General features: G+C 34.5%; 1 protein-coding gene across 6 annotated transcripts in view; it reads left to right on the top strand.

The window, feature by feature from the left end:
- LOC126825463 (liprin-beta-1-like) overlaps positions 1-23,205 on the top strand; it is a 254,385-nt gene that overhangs the window by 89,222 nt on the left and 141,958 nt on the right. For all 6 annotated transcript variants that reach the window (XM_056101629.1, XM_056101628.1, XM_056101627.1 and 3 more), the window contains 3 exons: positions 10,037-10,121; positions 15,535-15,635; positions 16,109-16,169. In XM_056101629.1, the coding sequence (XP_055957604.1) occupies positions 10,037-10,121; positions 15,535-15,635; positions 16,109-16,169 (247 nt within the window). The remainder of the gene's footprint in view (positions 1-10,036; positions 10,122-15,534; positions 15,636-16,108; positions 16,170-23,205) is intronic.

Here is a 23,205-nt window from a genome sequence, read left to right as displayed (position 1 = left end):
ATATCTTCATTTTAACATTAGCTTCAAAATTTCGAATATCTCCTAAAAAGACCACATTTTCCTATTACTACCATGTCAAAATTTCGTATGTGTGCTTACGTAAAATTACATCACAATTTTCCGTTGTGCTTATTATCAGTAAGTAACGTGTAAAATAATGTTTCCCCGTTCCAAATTTCAAGAAGATATGACAATATCCCACAAAGTTATTCAGTTTTTTGTTCCTCCTTTAAAATTTGTATTCCTTCGTATACACCACTATACGCAAATTTGATAGCTCACCGACGATATATCTATCATTCTAAAAATGACCAACCAACAACCATGTGCGTTGAATATCTTTTTTTTCACCCAGGTGCATCCACCCGTGCAACCTCAGGTCCTGTGTCGCTTTATACCATCCAGATTACCCAGACCCTTAAATCTTATATAGTCAAGATACATGTAGTCTTGATTATCTGGACACTATATTACATCTTTCTTTTTTGTACAAAAGATGAAATACACCAAAACTCAATACATCACATTTCATAAATTGATATACAATATATTAATATTTAGTGTCTGTATATCGGCAGGGTTTGACAACTAATCTACCACTAGAAGTTCGTACACCTTGTTCTCCACTTGTAGTTTGTTTATCTGCTACCCGTAATGGTTTTTTTAATAACAGTTTAGTTTTAGCTTCATTTGAACCAGTATTAACAGACGGAACTGAACCCTTAGTTTTGAGAATATGTTGTCGAGTTCTACAATATATCTGACCATCATCATTTCTAACTATAAACGAACGCGGTTCTGGCGATTCTTTCATTACAGTTGCCGGTTCCCAACCGAATTTAGCTCTTAACCCGACATTTTCACCTGGTTTAATTTCTGGTAATATCCTCGATTGTCTATCATAATAATCTTTTTGTTTATTTTTTAAATCGCTAAGTCTATAATAATAATAGATATGTTTTATTATTTAGTTCAAATAAATCAGTTCCAACATGAGACCACGGTCGGTTAGGAAGAATTCGTCGATGCATAGGCTGTTTAATATTATGACGACAAAATTTACAACAAACATTACACTGCTGAACTATATGTTCTACGTCAGCACCCATATTTGGCCAAAATACTACATCTCGAGCTAACTGTGATGTTCTTAGAATGCCTTGGTGTGATTTATGAATTAAATTTAAAATTTCTGGTCTCATTGATTTAGGAATTATGACCTTTTCACCTTTAAACAGAACACCGTCATAATATGACAGTTCATCGCGAATGTTCCAGAACGGTTTAAAGCCAACATGTACACCACTAATATGATCAGGCCAACCATTTAATATGTATGTTTTAAGCAGTTGCATAGTTGTGTCTTCATCAATACACATTTTAAGTTTTTCTAATTTAGGTATTGACATAGGTATACTTTGTAGAATGTCTACTCCAAATTCATTCTCATAATCATCATCACGCGTGTCACACAGCTGTGAACTACAGGCCCTGGACAGTGTATCTGCCACACATAATTCTTTACCCGGTCGATATTTTACATCTAAACTATACTTCTGGACCCTCAAAATCATTTTTTGCAAACATGAAGGTGCACAATATAAAGTTTTTTTTAGGATTACCTCTAACGGTTTATGATCAGATTCTATATGTACAACTCGCTGACCATATATGTATTCGTGAAAACGTTCACACGCGAAATTAATTGCTAGCATCTCCTTCTCAATTTGTGCATAGTTTATTTGGGACTTACTTAACGATTTTGATGCATATGCGATCAGTTTATTGTCTTGAAGTAAAACTGCCCCTAAACCAGTTGAACTCGCGTCAACGGAAAGCGTCACAGGTTTTTTTACATCAAAATATTGAAGTATTGGTGCGTGCGAAACTAAATATTTTAATTTTTCAAAACTATCGATTTGTTCAGAATTAAACTGCCATTCAATATCTTTTTCTAGTAATAAACGTAAGGGTGCAGCGATCTCTGAATAATTAGGAATAAACTTTGCTAGATATGTGACCATTCCTAAAAATCTCTTTAACGATGGTTTATCAACTGGATGACCTGGCGCCTGATACGTTCGGGCATTTTTATGCGCGAACTCTTAGTGTTTTTTTTACTGGCATGCGCACAGGTACTATTTCTTTTTCTTTTAACAAGTACCCAAATCGGGGATTTCGTGCGGAGGTAGTTCGGAGGTAAACAGTCTGTGAAGTACAACACTTGCCACTGTACCTGTGTATCGCTAATTATAAACCGAATGTGTGAAGACAGTTCATACATATCACTCAAAAATTTTTCAGTACAAACTCAGTTGATTCACGCTCGATTTGCTACTAAACAAACCCATCGGTTTATTTTCTCAACAGTGTGACCCGAATTGACCGTGGATTTATTGACCTTGTATGAACTTATCCATAGCTATATCCTTACACCGAGAGAAATTATCTAGTCTCGGTGAAAAGAACCATGGTCATCTGGTAGAAAATTACTTTTGTATTTTTTGGAACGGAAAACAGTGTTTTTAGAAGCAAACTAACCTGCCGCACATGAGGAAGTCATTATACTAATAATAAAAGGCGAGACCTCTTTTTGCGGCACAGGCTTATCACTGAGTAGTAAACCGTCCACAAACAATAATATAGGAAGCCTAGTGACGAGTGTAGTAAGTAGGCTATAGACTATAGGTTTGAGTCGAGATTACTCGCTTTCAGTTTACTCTGTTTTTGCGATAACCAATTATGTGAGAAATACCATACTGACATTCGGTTTTTAAAAGTTGTACGCGAACTAAATGCGTTTGTTAGATACTGACAGAGCAGCCCCGAGTCGAACAATCGCCGCCCGAGCTGTCTTCGTCAGCTAGTTTCACAATATCGTGCAATAGGTGTATTAATGTGATTTTTAGGTTTAACCCCACAAACAATGCCAAAATAGTGTTTTCACTGCTTACAGAAAACTGAAATTTAAAAAAAAAAAAATTTATGAGGGTGACCCTCCCACACACTCCCTATCGAGCTGCCGCTCAGTCTGCGCAGCCTCATGCCTGGCACATACTGTCAACATTGTATATTTTTCCGTTTCCGCCCTTCCCCCCCACAATATATATTTCACGGCTACGTTGCGACGGTACCAGCATACCCAGTTGTTGACACCCATTACATCACTCCTGTCTAACAAATCATAAAGCTGTGGTGTTACGGTGGCGGCATAGTATTTCACCGTAACACCACAGCCACTCTAACCATTCATAATACATCTAACTATCCCTTTACAGCACTTCACTCCCTACACATTTCCCCTCGTCCTACTTTCCCAAACGTCAACAACACATCTCATACATCCAGTTCGCTGCTTAACCCTTGTACCACGTCTACTGGATTGTCCATCTGGTTAATCGCGTCTATCTTCTTACTATCTGGTTTAAGACCATCTTTAGTTAACAAATGTCCAATATACGAAATTTCACTTTGTTCAAATTTACATTTGTTTCTATTTAATTTAAGGCACACGTCACGAGCTCTTTGTAAAACCTGTTTAAGTCTAGAATTATGTTCCTCATTAGTTTCACCCCAAACTAAAATATCATCCACTATGACTTCAACTCCATCTATGTCCTCAAATATTCCAGACATAGCACATTGGAAAACTTCAGATGCCGAAACTATACCAAATGGTAGACGATTGAATTGATACCGTCCGAAGGGTGTGTTAAAAGTACATTTCTTAGAGCTTTCGCTATCTAATTGAATTTGCCAGTAACCATGAGTCGCATCTAACTTCGAAAAAACATTTCTTAGAGCTTTCGCTATCTAATTGAATTTGCCAGTAACCATAAGTCGCATCTAACTTCGAAAAAACAGCAGCGCGGGGCATTCGCGAAACTATTTCTTCAATTGTTCTCATCGGAAAATGTTCACGCTTAACGGCTTTGTTTAGATCTTTAGGATCAATGCATAACCGAAGTGTATTATTTGGCTTAACAACCGTCACTAAGCTATTTACCCAGTCGGATGGACCTTTAACTTTTGAAATAACTCCCAAATTTTCCATCCTGTCCAATTCATCTCTAATCTTTGGTCTTATAGCAACTGGCAGGGTGTATAACAGGATTGATTGCTGGATCTGTAACTATATGATGTTTGATATCTTTAATACAGCCCAGTTTTTTAAACACATTAGAATATTCATGTAAAAGTTTGTCACAGTTATTTAAAGGAACATCGGTTTTTATACGCCCACATTTAAATGTGGTCGTATATTGTCGTCGCCCCCGTCAGTCCGGCGTCCACAATTGCTTGTGGACGCTCTAGAGGCCAAAGTTAATATCCGATTGATCTTAAATTTATACACAGTGTTTAGGATCATGAGACGAAGAATCCTATTGATTTTCAACGATTTCTGCCAAAGTTATGGCCCTTGATCACTTTGCAAAATCTTGTGACGCTCTAAAGGCTAAAGTTATCATCCGATTGACTTCAGATTGATACACAGAGTTTAAGATCTTGAGAGGAACAAGTATATTGATTTTCAATGAATTTTTATGACTTGGAACAGCTAAATCCATGATATTAAAAGTTTTGTATACAAAACGTTAGCATGGGGTAGAACTTTATAAAAACCAAACAAATTCTAATGGTTTTCTCAGTTGTTGCTCTTAATCAGATTTTAGTGTATTATAAATGTTTCATTACCGAAAAAAGTAAAAATATGCGACAACTCTTGTTGACTGCCCAGACGATTTAGCTGCTGTGGGCGTATGTTTCGTTGCCTGGCAACCTATCTTATTAGTAATATTGTATATTCGCTGTATCAAACCCAACTCAACACATGACTTTAAATAAAGAATATACGGCACATCTGATTCTACCACTTGAAATTCTAATGCATGATATTTTTGTTTATACTGACAAACAAAAATAGTTCGACCTAATGACGTCAGCTGATGTCCCCCAAAGGCATTTAGTTTTACCCTCGCTTTTGATAGAGACCCTTTTGCTAATTTATCAAACAGGGATTTTGGGATAATGTTACATTCTGCTCCAGTGTCTAATTTAAACTTTACTAAAGAGTCATTTATATTTAAAGTGACATACCAGTTTCTACACTTCACCATCACCATCAACTATACCATACGAATGAACCTGTCGTTTCTGATGCCAGTTGTAATTCTTTTTTCGACAAACTTTAGCCCAATGATTAGCTAAACCACAAAACGAGCATGTTGATCCAAATGCTGTATGTCTGTACCATGTTCACCTCCCAATGATTTGGCTTGATTTAAACTAAGTTCATTAGCCCTACAGATATTAACCGCCGTTTCAAGAGTGAGATCAGATTCTTGTAATAGTCTAGTTCTTAGCTGATCACTAAGAATGCCACAAACAATCCTATCTCTTATAAGTTCCCCAAACTCACAGTTCTTGGCATCGTTACGTAAATCAGAAAAATACTGATCGAACGATTCACCTACTTTTTGGGAGCGAATGTTGAAAATATGTCTCTCATACGTCACATTTCGTTTCGGTGAGCAATATTCTTCAAATTTGTCAAGTACGGGTATTAATTTTAGTCTATTTTCAGGAGTTTCAAATACAAAACTGTTATATATTTCTAAAGCCTCTTCACCTATAGTATGAAGTAATGTTGAGGTTTTTACCTTTTCGGTCTTCGATACGATACCGCTTGCATCCAGGTAAATTTCAAATCGCTGTTTCCAATGTCTCCAATTTTCCGATAAATTGCCATCTAAATTAAGAGAACCTGGAGCCTTCAGCTGATCCATTATTAAACTTCTAGCACCACTTCTGACACCATGTAATATATATCTATCATTCTAAAAATGACCAACCAACAACCATGTGCGTTGAATATCTTTTTATTCACCCAGGTGCATCCACCCGTGCAACCTCAGGTCCCGTGTCGCTTTATACCATCCAGATTACCCAGACCCTTAAATCTTATATAGTCAAGATACATGTAGTCTTGATTATCTGGACACTATATTACAACTGTTACCGGTATATGATAATAATGTATTATGACATATTAAAATAATATGGGTAGGAGGGGGTACACTGCGAAAGTCACAAAAGTGACAGCGCCATGTATTTGTAATTTTACAAATTCTATATCCATAGAATACTGTACATTTACATGCATTCAACCAAGGGATATTCTTACGACAAATATCCACTGTGACAATATACATCTACTGTGTGCCGCTCATTTCATTTCGGTGGAAGCGGATATTAAATAAAGCCATTTTACACACACACAGACGTGTACAATACATGCGCATGTCATATATTTATACAATGGCCACACGTGTGTTAATTCTCACCTTCACCCCGTTATAATTTACTTATTTTGAGTACACTTTTGAATGATTCCATTCCTTTGTACGTTCAACTTCCCGATTTTCTACTGCATATACATGTGTACATGTACTCTGTGTAACTGCAATCTATAAGCGTATAGATATCAGCAGCTCGAAAGTTATACTAGACGCTCGCTGTAAACGCAAGTTTCGTGATTGAACCTGCATCGATATTGCATATTAAATCCATAATCGATAATAATCCATAAACAAAGAGATGTTTTGAGTAGCATTTTATTATTTTCGCTCCATTGTCATGATTTTTATTGAAAAATCGAAATTAAGCTAAACATGTAATACTAATGCTTTCTTTTAAAGTTGGGTTATTTGAGATGCCAGGTAGTCTGAACATCTAAAGATAACACGTGTGGAAATAGTGGCTACGTGCAATTTTATCCTTTAATCTGTTCTATCACTGGCAATCCTGTTATAGTGAAACCAACATGCATGCAAATGACTATACAGTGTATTACAAGTTGAATGTTTTGCTATGAGTATCGCTCGATTGTAAGCAATATAATTTTAGTGAAATTGGTGTCGAGAATTGGTGTGGATTCGGAATATAAACTAGAGTGTATACAAAGAAAGAAGTTGGACACTATTCCTATTAAAATTGCATTGACATCGTATAAATAAAATATTCGGAAAATAAGCTAAGGCCTTTGCAAAAGAAGGAGTTGGACACTATTCATGATAAAATTGCATTGGCATGTTTTTATTTGTATTAATATATAAATAAAATATTAAAAATTCATGCAATACCGGTTTTTAAATTTGTGGGGTGAAACGATGATATAAGTGGGATGAAAGGACCCGTGTACAATGTATATGATAATAATGTATTATGACGCATTAAAACGATATGGGTGGGAGGGGGTACACTGTGAAGGTCACAAAAGTGACAGTGCCATGTATTTGTTATTTTACAAATTATGTATACATATAATATTGTACATTTACGTGCATTCAACCAAGGAATATTCTTACGGGATTTATTTGCACGTCCAATTTCCCGATTTCCTACTGCATATTTATGGACCCTGTGTAACTGCAATCTATAAGCTTATACATATATGTTTACGTTTAAAATCTAGAAGCTCGAAATTTATACTAGACCGAGTACACGCAATTTTCGTGATTGAACCTGCATCGATATTGCCTAATATTGGACCCATATTATCTTTGCTACTCGGACCAACCCAAAGGACCCCTCAGACCAATAAAATTATATTATAAGGCTTGACTTATTCATTTTAAAAATAAAATACAGACAATATGTTATTTATAATTAAATTACAATACAAAGAGGTGAATAATTTATAGGTGAGTATATACATAACTTAACAATGTCCGCTGCCGGTAAGTACATATTAGCAAATATTTATAGTTATTACATCAACAATTTAATAGTTTTTCTTTGATGGGCTTCATGATGAAAAAATACTACGGCTGCGCAAAATCCCGTAAGAATATTCCTTTGTTGAATGCATGTAAATATACAGTATTATATGTAAACACAATATCGTTTTAATGTTGTTGTTATGTGTTAGTTAGTTGTATTTTACGTCCACTTCCACCGAGGTGATATCGGAGACAAATGCGTCACAATACATTATTATATAATATCATATACCGGTGACAGTCAAGATTTGCTAAAAACTTTTCGCCAAGTAACACCGCATAAGAATATAGTTCCAATCTTTTGGCGCGTTTCCGACCAAGTGAATTACCGTTAAGCACACTGCGGAGTGATTTATGGCGCTGTGCTTTATGGGTGGTTGATTTAGATTAACTGAAGCTGCGAGTAATGGAGTAATGTGAAAAAGATCATTGTATATAATTTAAAGTTTGGATTTGATAGCAGACAATAATTGATGGATTACATCTAAGTTATAGACGAAGATGAAATGATACGTTGTTCATAGTTTGCATACATTTTGGCCCCACGTAATGCATGTACAGTGCGTTAGAGAAAAATTCTAACCGATACAGAATGCCGGTAAACGTTTTCCCGGGAATACCTAACTCATTTTGTTGTTTTTCAAACCAGCCTGTACATTATGTATGTACACTATTTCACAGCAGCATTACTATATTACAACTCCTTCAATTTATTATAGACAATATTAGTTCGACCCTAGCTTATGGTAGGCTCGCAAATTCCTGGCGGGAATCATGGCAAAGCACGGTGTATGCTTAGCGAAACGCAGTGTATGCTTAGCGAAACACGGTGAATTCCTAGAGAAACGCAGTGAATTCCTAGAGAAACACGGAGAATTCCTAGAGAAAAATCGCCGCGGAATCAAGTGAAATTTCACCGCGGAATCTAAGAGAATTCGGAGTGGTTTTTTTCACCGCGTCGCCACGATTTTGGTCCCAAAAATTTGGGAGGAACTGTATGTTGCTAAAAATAGATGGCGCTGATGCACCATTGGTTAATTTTAACTGAAATGAAAAGTAGAACTCTTGCGAGGCATGAGAAATTACGAGAGAGGGCACGTAAAAATTTCCAATGAGAATAATTCCGGAAGAAATAGCTTATATTTTGATGGAATTTTCAAGCGTTTATGATTATATTTTGAATAGGGGTTATGTTTTTAAACAAAATTTATACAAGCTATATATATTTAGAAATGTCGACAAGTATTTCTATTGGAATACTGTATGTACTGTAGTTATAGACGACTACGAATGCTATTATTTAGCAGACGATGATTATTATCATTTATTGATTTTCAGAACCATTTCCCATACAAACAACTAATCACTCTCCTTAATATCAGATCATTCTCCTTAATTTCTAAATCACTCTTCTTATCGAAACTATGAGAGCTCTTTAGGGGAGTGATTTTTTCAATTTGTCCATTAATCACGTGGCTAAGTCGGTAAGATGCTGGCTCGCTAGCCTGGAGGTCGGTTGTTCGATCCCTGCATTGGCCGAGAAAGTTCATCCAGATTTTCCGGCGTGGTTCCCCCTTGTCAGTGATGCAGGACGGAGGGCCTGACAAGGACAGCTGTCTAGTCGTTCGGATGGCACGAAAAACTGAGGTCCCGTGTACACATTGGCGTGCACGTAAAAGATCCCTTGACAGTTGGAATTCGATATAAGAGTAGGCCGTAGTGCCACTGTCTGGGCAAAATTTCCCTCATAGCACACTGTATGGCATATGCCCGTCTTCATTAGCCTAGTTTGGAGCAGAACAGTAGGACGTTAAACCCCATTTCATTTCATTAAGGGGAGCTTTTTTCGGCTCTCCTCTAAAATACAAAATACAACGACTGTAGTACTAATATTAGTTTATTCAGTTCAATATCAATCATTACATAATAATCCAGGGATAGTTTTAGCGAGCAGAATGACAAGAGGAAATATTACAAAAGATATGATGATATTCAACTATTATAAACACATTAATTGGCAAGCATGACAAATAAAAAAAAACTGATTGCAAGAGACAAATCAGACATACAAAATGTAACATGATAATAGTAATACCAAAAGGGATTATGAATATTTCTGGCATCTGGCAACACTGATATGTAATATCTACATATAGATACAATAATCAAAAACATAATACCAGTAATGAAGGGAACAAGAAGGTTGACGTCATAACTTGAATAAACCTGTAATAAATATTACATTTGTATTATAGGATAAAAGATTAGATGAAATGAGAAGATTAGTTAGGAGATATCGTAAAGTAGAGGAAATGTTGATACAAGCACAGGGTAGAAAAGGTAAAGTTATATGGCTATAGTTTTGTTTAAGAACATAGTTTTGTTTAAGAACATGTCTGCAAGAAGACCATGCAAAAATTGAAAAAAATGATTACCCCGGGGGTTCAGAAATTTTCAATCATACTTGGTCTATGGGGACCCCTTGCCCAAATTTCAAAACCCTCCTACTCGAAATGTTGTGACCCTAAAATTTTGATATTGGTCAGTCAGTTATGATAGGCCAAGTATTCGACTTAAAATCATGCTCTCGTTTGGGAATTAATGGATCGCGTGGAATATTCTGTGAGTTATCTTAAAGTGGTCATTTTACATATTTTGAAATCGTATCCTAAAACGTATGTTGCTGCTTCTTGGCGGATCTGACCTAGAACTGCTGGGTGTGGTTATGAAGGTCATTCGTCCATGTATATGTCAGAAGAAACAAATTAATCGGCACTAAACCCACTAGTGCACTACAATATTCTGAAAATGTGTAAAAATCAATGTGTTCCATATGATTCTTCTTTTACTGATGACCGATGACTATCTTAAAGAGTTCAAATGACCATCGATTATCAACATTAGTACTATATTTTGTTATTTGAGCGTTCCTTGTGCCAAATATGTTATTTTGGTTAAATGTTATTTTGTGACAAAATCGGACGTTCACGATCATCGTAGGGAAGGGGCGTAACTGGTGTATAATTTTGCAGAATCAGACAAAGATAATTCTCATTTGTGTTCTCATTTGTGTTCTCATTTGTGACTATCATAAACTTGATATATCTGTTACCCACATTCTCATGTAAGAAGAACCACAAGAAAAAATATTTTTAAGTGTTCATGAAGAGGCATTTAATATCTGGTGGTGTCCTTGTTTAGGAGACCGTCAAGCTTTCCATATTGAAATCCCCAAAGGGGAAGATGGCATGGATCACAACAGGTTTCATGGCACTCCAGACAGTCCAGGATAAGTCTGACTGCACATTCAAACTTCTGACATATACCTATGTTCGATGACCTGCCTCTCTATGTTCTTAGTTTTGGGACCCCATTTTTGTAATATGTTTGACCAAAATAACCTATTTGGCATGTTCAAGTAACCAACCATGGAAGAACGGGTGATAATTAGCGGGCATTTAAAGATAGTCAACAGTGAAGAGACGCACCCGTCAAACAATGCCATACTTAACATCTCTATATATGTGTACATTTTCTAACATTCCATCCATTGTTAATTTGAAAGATATAATGGTAATCAATTTATAGTCATTCTGATCATGTTGTGTATGGCTCAATGCCACTGGATCATCTACATTCCCCCCGTCCTTGAAATCCGTTACACGCGCAAACATCAGCCACGAGAACATACTGGAGATGACGACTGAATGGAATATATAGTAAACTTTGGGTAAGTCGGATCTAAGTGGACTGACCAATTTTATCCGAGTTAGCCGAAGACCGAAATTTAATCTTAGCTCGATTAGAAATAAACTGCAAGAGCTGGATAATAATTGATTCAAACGCACATTTCAAGCTTTTGTTCGTATGTGCGAGTAGATAACTTCCGTTTTGGTGCAAGTAGATAACTTCCGTTATGGTGCGAGTAGATAACTTTCATTTTGTCGCCATCTTTGAAAAACGTCCTAAATTTTCCTTACGTCGCATCAGATAGGGTGATTTGAGTCAAAATGATAGGGGAAAGTATTTTGGGACTCTGTGAAGGAAAAAAGTCAGATTTAGATCAGATGGACCGATTATTTTGATCTGAGTTGAGCGAAGGATCCGACTTACGCACAGAAATTTAATAAGAAAAACGTGCAGGATTAAAGGGTCCAAATGATTTTATCCGAGTTGAGCGAAGATTCGACTTATGCGACGTTTACTGTATAAACTTTGTAAAGATCACCATACATTCATACTAAAATGACCTTGTTTGTGTCTAGTGGTCTTAAACCTAATCATCCTTGCTAATGATTAAATGGAATATATTGAATTTGTAAAGATGTCCATACATATTCTTCATCTTTGGTATTGATAAATGGGACATTTTATCCCAATTTTTGGTGTTTTTAATTTATTTCTGCTTTTTGTCCCCCACCTTTCAAAGAAAGCAGGGGACTATTAAAATGGGTTCGTCTGTCTGTCGGGCCGTCAAACTTTTTGGGACACAATAACTCTCTTTCTAATTGAGCTAGAATGTTCAAACTTGGTGTAGATGTTTATTAGGTCTATGCCTTAAAGATACATTATGCAGGGCTCTATAAAAGTTGAGTGTGCCTGCGCACACACTTGAAAATGTGCCTGCAGGGTCATACTCAAAAGGAGAGTATTCAATTGCCAGGTATATAGTATGATTGTGTGGGGGGGGGGGCTTACGAAAGCTTCTTGTGTTGGACTCGGCAGAAGAAGAAATTATAAATAATTTTTAGTACCTTTTTATACGCCCACATTTAAATGTAGTCGTATATTGTCGTTGCCCCTGTCCGTCCGTCCGGCGTCCACAATTGCTTGTGGACGCTCTAGAGGCTAAAGTTAATATCCGATTGACTTTAAATTTATACACAGTGTTTAAGGTCTTGAGACGAAGAAGCCTACTGATTTTCAGCGATTTCCGATAATTACTGCCAGAGTTATGGCCCTTGATCACTTCAAAAAATCTTGTGGACGCTCTAGAGGCCAAAGTTAATATCCGATCGATCTTAAATTTATACACAGTATTTAAGGTCATGAGACGAAGAAGCCTATGGATTTTCAGCGATTTCCAATAATTAATGCCAGAGTTATGGCCCTTGATCACTTCAAAAAATCTTGTGTACGCTCTAGAGGCCAAAGTTAATATCCGATTGATCTTAAATTTATACACAGTGTTTAGGGTCATGAGACGAAGAAGCCTATAGATTTTCAGCGATTTCCGATAATTACTGCCAGAGTTATGGCCCTTAATCACTTTGAAAAATCTTGTGGACGCTCTAGAGGTCAAAGTTAATATCCGATTGACTTTAAATTTATACACAGTGTTTAAGGTCATGAGACGAAGAAGCGTTTTGATTTTCAGCGATTTCCGGTTAATATCCGATTGACTTGAAATTTATAATCAGATTTTAGTTTATTATAAATGTTTCATTACCAAAAATTAAAAATATGTGACAACTCTTGTTGACTGCCCGGACGATTTAGCTGCTGTGGGCGTATGTTTCGTTGCCTGGCAACCTATCTTTTATTATGGTTTCTAAATTGTAATAATGTATTATAGATTACTTTAATAATAAAGATTATGTTTGATGTGCATATTGTTGTTGTTTGGGGTTGATATAAACATAGAATAGATGCCTACCGGCTTCAAACAAGTTCATTAAATCCCTTTACGCAGCCAGGTTGTCATTCGTTAAACTTAACTTCCGGTATAATTCGGATACTAACAAGAGTTGTTTCCCTTGACGATGACAAGATATTCATGCACCGTAACTAAAATAACTGTTGTTCTGATGAGGCCTAAATTACTTTCCAATATTCCACTTACAGTGTATTTAAATTAAAAACAAATATCTAATTTACCATTTATTTTAATGTAAAATCAAAAGGTGATAGTTCATATGTCGCGTGCAGACGTTTTTATCATCGACTAGCTTATTCTAGTAAATTATTATACGGTAATCAAAGTAAACAAAAAAACAAACAAAAAAACAACAACAATAAAAATAAATAGTATTCTTTATTTTACATGATTTACGTGACAGTAATAATTTTTAAAAATGTGCCTGCAAAAGAGTTTTTTAAAGCAAATGTGCCTGCGCACACCGTGCGCATGTGCGCGGGAATATCGATGCCTGGCATTATGGGAGATAAGATAAAGAGATGGCAGTTCTCGCTATAATAGTTAAAAACTAGATAGTGTAAAGTTAATTTGCTGAAAATTTCAGTCAAATTGATCCACTATGAGCCGAGAAAGAAGCAGGTGAAATTTTTGCATAGTCTCGGTCATCATTACTTAAATTATTAATATAAACAGCATAGTCTCGATTATCCACTTATTTGATTTAATTATCAATGGCCGTTAGCAGCATATAGGAATCTAATCCAGCCAACATCGAAGGCTAGCCTTGACATCGAGAGTTTATTATGGTCTGGATAAGTTAATTAATGTCTAATTGATAATTTAGATAACATTTCAGGCCTAAAGAAAGACTTGTAATATGCAGATTTTGCTCTTGCATAATGCATGTTTAATGGAGTTTGAAGATGAGCATTTTCTGCTTAGGGTAAGCAGAGATAAGAAATTTGATTGGTTGATACTTTGGGACACGATAACTTTAGTTCTAATTAAGTGGGAGTGATGAAATTTGGTGTATAGTTTACATCAATACCTTGACTAAGTTCGATAATGAACATTTTCTGCTCAGGGTAAGCAGAGCGATAAGCAATTTGATTGGTCGAGACTTTGGAACGCAATAACTCTAATTGAGCTAGAATGTTCACACTTGGCATAGGTGTTTATTAGGTGAATGCCTTGATGGAGTTGAAAGTTAGAAGATGAGAATTTTCTGTTAGTGTAAGCAGAGATAAGCAATTTGATTGGTTGATGCTTTGGGACACGATAACTTTAGTTCTAATTAAGTGAGTGAATACACTTGGTGTATAGTTTTATCACATCAATACCTTGACTAAGTTTCATAATAAGCATTTTCTGCTTAGGGTAAGCAGAGCGATAAGCAATTTGATTGGTCGAGACTTTGGAACACAATAACTCTCCTTCTAGTTGAGGTAGAATGTTCAAACTTGGTGTAGGCGTTTATTAAGTGAATGCCTTGATGAAGTTCGATGATAAACATTGTCTGCTTACGATAAGCAGAGATAAGCATTCTGATTGGTTGATGCTTTGGGGCTAATAACTTTAGTTTTAGTTAAGTGAGAGTGATGAAACTCCGAGTATAGATTCATTATATCATTACTATACCTTGATTAAGTTTGATGATGAGAATTTTCTGCTTAGGCTAAGGATCTAGGCTAAGGATCGATAAGCAATTTGATTGGTCAAGACTTTGGAACATAACAACTCTGCTTTAAACTGAGGTAGAATGTTTAAACTTGATATTGATGTTCATTAGGTGAATGTCATGACTTTTATTGGTCTATGCTTTGCGACCAGATAACTTTGATAGAGAGTGATGAAACTTAGTGTATAGTTGATAATCAGTTTGATTGCTTGATACTTTTGAAAAAAAATAAATGTGCGATTAATTAATATGTGTTATCTGTTTATTTTGGGATTTCGGCAGGGGACATCAGCCTCACTGTTGGCTTATTAACTTTTATTTTGGCAGGTTGGGTATTTAATTAAGTTGAAATAAGTACCTTATTTTAGTCAAGAAATGATCATGTATGAAATATTACATGATTCCTTAAATAATACAATGGTTTAAATATATTACAGCTGTAGAAGAATTAATGTTAAATGCTGAAGATGATACAAGTTCAACTAGTTCTTCTACAACCCCATCTGTTGGAGAAATAATGAGAGACAACTTGCATAATGTATGTATATTACATATGAATACAAATCACATGCTCGTCTGTTAATAACATAAGTATACCTTTAAAAGTACATGAACAAAAAAAACAGTAATGTCTTCTGTTTGTCAGCATTTGGAAAAAAAAATATTGTATATTGTAATTTAGATTATACTGCATGAATAGTTGACAGATTCAGTTCTCTAAAAGATGTATTACCTGTGGAATTAAGACTGTAATTGCACTGTTGAGTAATGTATGAAACTACCAAGAAAGTAAATTTGAAACTCCAGTAAAAATAATTCTGGGGGTTCAAATGAGAAACATGTGTAACCTTGAAGGAATATATCACTAATGACAAGATTGAAAATGTGCAATATGAAGTACAAAAGTAAATCACCTAACCTATGTCATAATTATTCTGACAAAAATGATGATAGGCAAATAAGGTATGAGGTCTGCACATTACATATACTAATAAAGTGTGTTGTTTATAGATGGATGATTTACGGGTAAATACTAACTATCTATCATCACCTACAGCGACTAGTACACCAGGTAAAACTTTTATACATCAATTTCCTACATCATTAAACATTGAGTTGAATATTATACAATAGCAAGATGACGTTTTGTATAGGGCTGTACGATATTCTCAATATAGTCATTTATCGCGATATGGTATTTTCAAACCCAACTACGATATCATGTGGCCAAAAATCGTCGATATAGTGGTTTATCGAATATCGCCCAAAACTTCAAATATCGAAAAAAATTATTGTAAAAATAGATAATAAATACACTATACAGCAGTGGAAATTAGCCGACGGCAATAAACTATAATAAATAAAACTAATGTTTTGAGAATCGTTAAATTTTCACTGCATCGTGTAAAAATAGATAATAAATACACTATACAGCAGTGGAAATTAGCCGACGGCAATAAACTATAATAAATAAAACTAATGTTTTGAGAATCGTTAAATTTTCACTGCATCGTGTATGCGTTACTTTTACTTTGTTTTTAGTCGACAATAAATTGTCAGTTGTTACTACATGTGAAGCTTTGGCCTACTAAACGCCTGAAATTTCCCACTACCGCGGCTAATTACCAGGCTATAAATAGGTTGTCATATTTTTAAAAAACGAATATTTTTAGAAAACTCTACGAAACTTAATTTCTGAAAGCAAGAATAAAACGATCTATAAATAGATCACTGTCACTTTTAGGCCAGGAATACCGCAGCCAATTGAATGCTTGAATGGAAGATAGTCCAGATCATTTAGTATTTGTTAAACTGTTTGAACTTACATGTACAATACAAGACTTGAAGACCGCATCTACTTACTTCCGCTAAACGTGATATTTGAGAATTTTCTTACACAAGGCCAGCGGTTGTATTTAATTTTTATCCAAAAAGGATTTTGTTCTGTTCATTTTAATAAATTTATATTATAAAAAACAAGCGAAGTTCAAAATGTATGAATAAAGCAATTCTTACCCACAATTCTTAAATCTTACTCACACTGTAGTGAGCTTTAATGCATTTATATTTAATTTCTTTAATAGCAAAGTGACATTATTATTAAATTTAGCGATATTTAACTATATTGTTGAAAAAAATGACAATATCGATATCGTCTCTTTTTGCAATATCGTACAGCCCTAGTTTTGTATTGGATTATAATTTATGATATTTGACTTATTTTTTATGCAGTCTATTTATACATGAAATTTCTAAGTGATACACTATCCTTGATTTCTTTGTTTATACTGTAGTCTTTGAAGTTACAAGGACACTAAATTTATAAAAGTTTGCAGCTTTATAAGACTATGCTCTAGTTAACCTAATGGTATCAGTATTAACATTTATCTAGAAAAGGGGAAATCCTGTCATAATTAAAGGAGAATACTACCACAAAAAGTTGTTTTAATATGAAAAATAACGTTAATATTAGAATATTTTTGGCCCTGCGAAATTTTAATAGTTTTTCTGAATGTTTTTACTAAGGAAAAATATACCCCAAAAAACACTTGTTTTGTTTTTTTGCGTGAGTGACGGCAGAGACGACAGACGTTGTGAATTTCCCTATAGAAGGCTATTGCAACATAGCACTGCATCCCATCATTTTGACTAACATGGTCAGTTGGGTTTCTTGGGGATGTGCTAATAGCACCAACAATAAATCAGGTAGCATGTGTCATTTTTTAAAATTTCAAAGTGAGACAACATGAACAAAGGCCTGGACACAGCGACGTCAACGAGACGAGAATGGCTGGTCTCCATCAAAACACACTTTTCTTTGTTCGGAGCCTAAATCCTAATGTTAATTAATATCCCCATTTCGAAGAGTCTTCCTCCTCAGTAGTAGGTGTCCGTCAGATTTAACTCGTTAAATGAGTGTAATAGAAAATTTTTTCAGCAGTAGACCTATACCGTTAGTATAGATGATGCTATTTTTTTCTCAATTGTAACACAAAGAAAGTAAGCTAGGGCATATAATACCGTATTACCCTATGGCTAGGGCAAACTTATTGGAATTAATAGTTTTTCTGATATATTTTCGCTGATGAAGCGAAAAGTTATCGAGAATGAGTGCTTCACATTTGAAAAAAAATAAAGGAACCATAAAAAGCTCTTCTAAAATTACAACAGCTGAAAATCGCCTCTTGCAAAAATAGCACTTCTCAACTCAAAATAGAGGAGCAATCCATTATTTAGAAGAGCTCCCCTGTAAAAATACAAAATTTTATTGAAATTTCACTGAAATCTCACTGAAATTTCAATAATATTTTCTCACTGAAATTTCAATAATATTTTGACCAAATCTCTCACTGAAATTTCAGTGAGATTTCACTGAAATTTCATTACTATTTCAAAGTCTTTATTAACATACATTCTGAAAAAAACCCTCCAAACAATTACAATATTACTATATTATTAATTATCCCTCAAATTTCTGTATTCCGTCTTCTAAATTTTCTTTTTCTTCTAGTGTTGTCCTTTTCTTCGATGATAATAAAAATATATGGCCTGAAATGACACAATCAAAATAATATTAAATAAAGATAGGCATGTGCCATGCAGTGTGCTGTTAGAGCATTCAGCAGTTTCAAAATTATCCTGTCAAAAACAAAGCATATAATATAAATTTTGGGATAAATGTGCATCGGCTGTCACTAGTGGCAGGCATTTACTTCTGAATACACAAGGTTACAACACTGATAATTTACTCTTAAAATATCTTATGATTTATTTTTAGTGGATCCTATTTAGGGGTGTGACGATTAGTTGGTTTAGTCGGAGTCGGTTCGGTTTTACCTACAAAACGGTACAAGTATCGGGAAATCGATGGTCGTCTAAGAAATACAGCATGATATATAAACCTGTCGCCCGAATATTATAGCATGTTTTTTTTTTTAAAAAGATACATGTATTAACGATCGACAATTATGGGGGGAATCAGCAATAAGCTACATCATTGATAAATGGTCAACAATAATAATAATGAGACAGTATATTCTGTAATCGGTCGTAGATATTCCCGCGATAAAAAAAGAAATATAATTAGCATTCCTAACGATTCCCACGATGTTTGTTAATTAAAATGTAACGATCATCAGTTACAACTTCGGTATATCGGCTGTGGATTATTGTGAATATTGACCGTAATTTCATTATATTATAGTTATTTAGTTAAACAGCATGTGTAAAGAGTTGATATATTTACTACCACATGTTTATCGTCAAGTAATAAAATGCAACGAAAGAAATACTTACCGTGTTGGTAAGTAAAAAATAAATCCATATCGTTTCCAGTTATTTTTAATTATTATCACAAGAAATAAATAAAACACTATGTCTATTGTAACAGGTTTTTTTTTTCACAAAAATAATTATCTAGTGGAGAGATTTAAAGTCGTATATCGTAGACCGCATTTCCGTTTTTACTACAACTAGACTTATCCCAGACTGAGCTTACTTAGTGTCATTTGATTATCTGCTTACATGTTCCCTTCATGCTGCCACTCAAAGACACGTGATAGTGAGCAGTACTTCAGAAGATCAGACCCTTTGATCCTACTGCGGTTTCTTTGAAGTAGATGGAAATGACAAGTCATCATTTAAATAGACGCCAATAAATGTGTGATACTAGACGTGACGTAATTATTGCTGACTGAATTCTTTTCACGTGTATACACATAGTATTACTATTAAGAAAGTGCTTTGATGAAACCGACGGAATAAGTGTTTTATTGAAGGTGGTCATTCAGTACAGTACAGTTTGTAAATTTCTTTATTTTTATGGAATGAATGAATGATTGTTGGTTTTGTTTATGGATTATAATTATGTCCTCCCTATTACCTGCATAATATGTTAATAATAATATATAAAACGAAATGGAATGGATTTACATTCATATTATAATTATAGCGTAAGGTAGGCAGGCATATGAATTCCAAATGCCGGGGTGGGGGGAATAAACACGCGAACTGTGGATTATGTAAAAGAGAAATCGAAGTCTATTTTTATATGTTGTATTTATTACTTTTATTAAAAAGGTTAAACAGGAGATTTGAACAAACTACATAGTACAAACAAAACCAAATTTTTAATGTACCGGACACATAAAACATAGAACTGTATGTCGCCATTACAGTTTTAATCTCCGTATATAAAGGCCAGTATATTAGCGTGAATTGCAGACTCTGGAAGACTAATATTTTTCAGTTAGTTTTCATTACCATCTAAACCGAATCGGTTCGGTTTTTTTAGCCGCAGACTAAAATGTTCAAGTTTTGCTTAGTCGTCACACCGTTAATATACAGACAGAACAGTTTTACCTTATTTTTTAAAAACTAAACTTAGCCAGGTTACATAATTTGCATGACGAAAGTTAATATACCAATACATAGCCCGATCTACTAAAATTTAAACAACTATACTTACCACGGCTGCTTTTGAAAATATGCCTTATCAGTACATCCATTTTATAATTAACTACTTCGAAATTTATCCAACAAACCATTCTGTGAGAGGTGTTTTGTGGGTCATATAATCCAGTAAATAACGTGAACAAACACAACTCTATTATCCCAAATACGTGCCTTTTTTCCAGGAATTTCAACATTTGATTAAAAATGCGGAAGCCTTTCGCGAAACAGTGAAAAGAACTTAGGTTAATTAGCCCCTTAATCTGTTTAAATAGCAGCACCAGTTTATCAATTTAGTAATGAAACATGCACGTGAGGTCCTTTTATTTGCGTGAGAGTTTCATATAATTTACAACCATTACGACACTCTTGGAATCTCCGTCATTGACATTGTTGATGCTAATCAGCAATGACCTCAAAATTTGAATTTAAGATGGTTTAGATTTATTCTCTCTTTTCACTATAAAAGAGGTTGATTTCAAAACATGATTATATTAATTGATCGTAAAATATTTACCGTAAATGAAATTTACGGGTGCCGTAATTGATGACCTCGTTTGCAAATATGGCTATTGAAACACGTGTGTTACGTTTGAGAAAATAGCCATTCTATCATAATACAATGATTATCGAAACATATCGGAAAAAATTTTGATGTTGAATAATATTACTTAGCATGTGTTCATGGATTACGCACGGTGATAGACAAATAAAATAAACGTCAATGAAATTGTGTATTTCAGGAAATAACTCAATTAATTAATGGAAATTAAAACATTTCGTCTTCTGACTATTAGGCCATAATTTTGAAGTGCTCTCTTTCACAAATTACAAATCTTTATATGCAGTTATTAAAATTTTTGCTATGAAAAAAAATGACATTTTTATGTTTTGTAATTTCAGTGAAATTTCTATGAAATTTGCAATATAAATATTTCAGTGAAATTCCAGTAGACCAAAATATATTTTATTTCAGTGAACTTTCAGTAGAGCAAAATTTTTGTTTATTTCAGTGAAATTTCAGTAATAGACCAAAATATATTTTTATTTCAGTGAAATTTTGGTGAGATTTCAGTTACATTTTCTCACTGAAATTTCAGTATTATTTTCTCTGGGGCTATTCATGTATTTCATACTTTGACCCTAGATGAAGCCATTTATTGACCATTAATACTTAGAAAATAAAGATATGTGTTTCAATATTTATTAGAATAAATAAAAAGAAAAATCAAATTTCAGTATCAATCTTTCACTCCTATGCTGATTTGATGAAAACCATAGACAAAAGACACAGAAAAAATCCTTATGTTTAACTTTGACTCCCTGATGATTTTGGCACAAAGCCTGCACCATAGCAATTCGATGTTCCCTGTTTTGTCTCCAATGAAAATTTAAACATTGAAAAAATTCAGAACAATGTTCAAAAATAAAGTTTATGTATAATTTACAGAACAATTTGACAAAAGAAAACAATTTGGTCAGAAGAGTATTTTATGCATATAATTTTTAGCGTAAATTAGTTGGAAAGTGAGAAAGGAATTCCAGGGGGTGCGATCAGCTGTTCTCTGCATGTGGTTAATAATAGATGTTAATACAGGTGTGACGTTGTGTTTGATATTCAATTTTATACTGATATTTTAGAATCCGAATTCTACACATTTCTCAACGGCAAGGTCATAGGCCTTAATTTTGATTTGAGACGTATGCTTTACTTGGCGGAATCCACATCAATTCGGTTTATGGAATTGCACGAATCTTCGAGTCCCAGACTCAAAGCTAATGCGGCGATTCGCGCAAATTTTTAGTCCTGCCAATGTCAAAGAACTTAATTACGATATTCATGTGGATCAAAATAAGAACCAAAACCATTTAATTGTCTTTGCGTGCATGGATAATGTGTGCTGTGGAAAATTATAAAGGACAGGTTAGTTACTCAAGCAACATTTCAAAGCCTGTCTATTTGTGTAAATTCTTTTTTTTTTTAAGCATTAAAAAACACACACACAGTTATTATAGAAGCTCGAATCCTTGATTAGGGTGACCCGTGCACCGTACAGAAAGTTGGTCTCGACACGGCGAACATACACGCTTCACTGGCTTATCTTGAAGTGATATTCGCATACACTACGCCAGTGATGGGATTTCAAAAAATTTCATGTCGGACATTTTTTCCCGAAAATAAAGGGCCATAACTCTTACCGTAATTTAAGCAGACGTTTTGAAAACACAATTAAGAATCATGTGTCAACAAAATATATTCAAATTCATATGTAAAAAAAAAAATAGGTGCACCTCGTTATATTTTATGTTTAAAACCCGTACGGTATTCAAATTTATGTCAATAATATTCATACAAAATTACATGACATCGTAATACTATAGAATTGACAGCGTGCCGACTGCTGCCGATCTGTTTCAAACTCCCCCAAAATTACCGTATTTTTCGGGTCATACGTCGGTACATTTTTCAGCAAAGTCCGACATCCGTAGTTAACGACGCCCTAATGAGAGAGTGACACCAACTGCTAAATAATTGCATTCGACTGTAGCACTCGCTATCGTCTAAAACAATTAACTAGTTACGTCATTCCAATCAAAATATTCGTCAACATTTCTTAGCGTGTTTATTTATTTAAAGACATAAACCCCCTTCAAAA

The sequence above is a fragment of the Patella vulgata genome, chromosome 6 (assembly GCF_932274485.2).
Source record: "Patella vulgata chromosome 6, xgPatVulg1.2, whole genome shotgun sequence".
NCBI classification, from domain to species: domain Eukaryota; kingdom Metazoa; phylum Mollusca; class Gastropoda; family Patellidae; genus Patella; species Patella vulgata.
The sequence above is the reverse complement of the archived record's forward strand: the minus strand, read 5'-3'. Positions and strand labels throughout refer to the sequence as shown.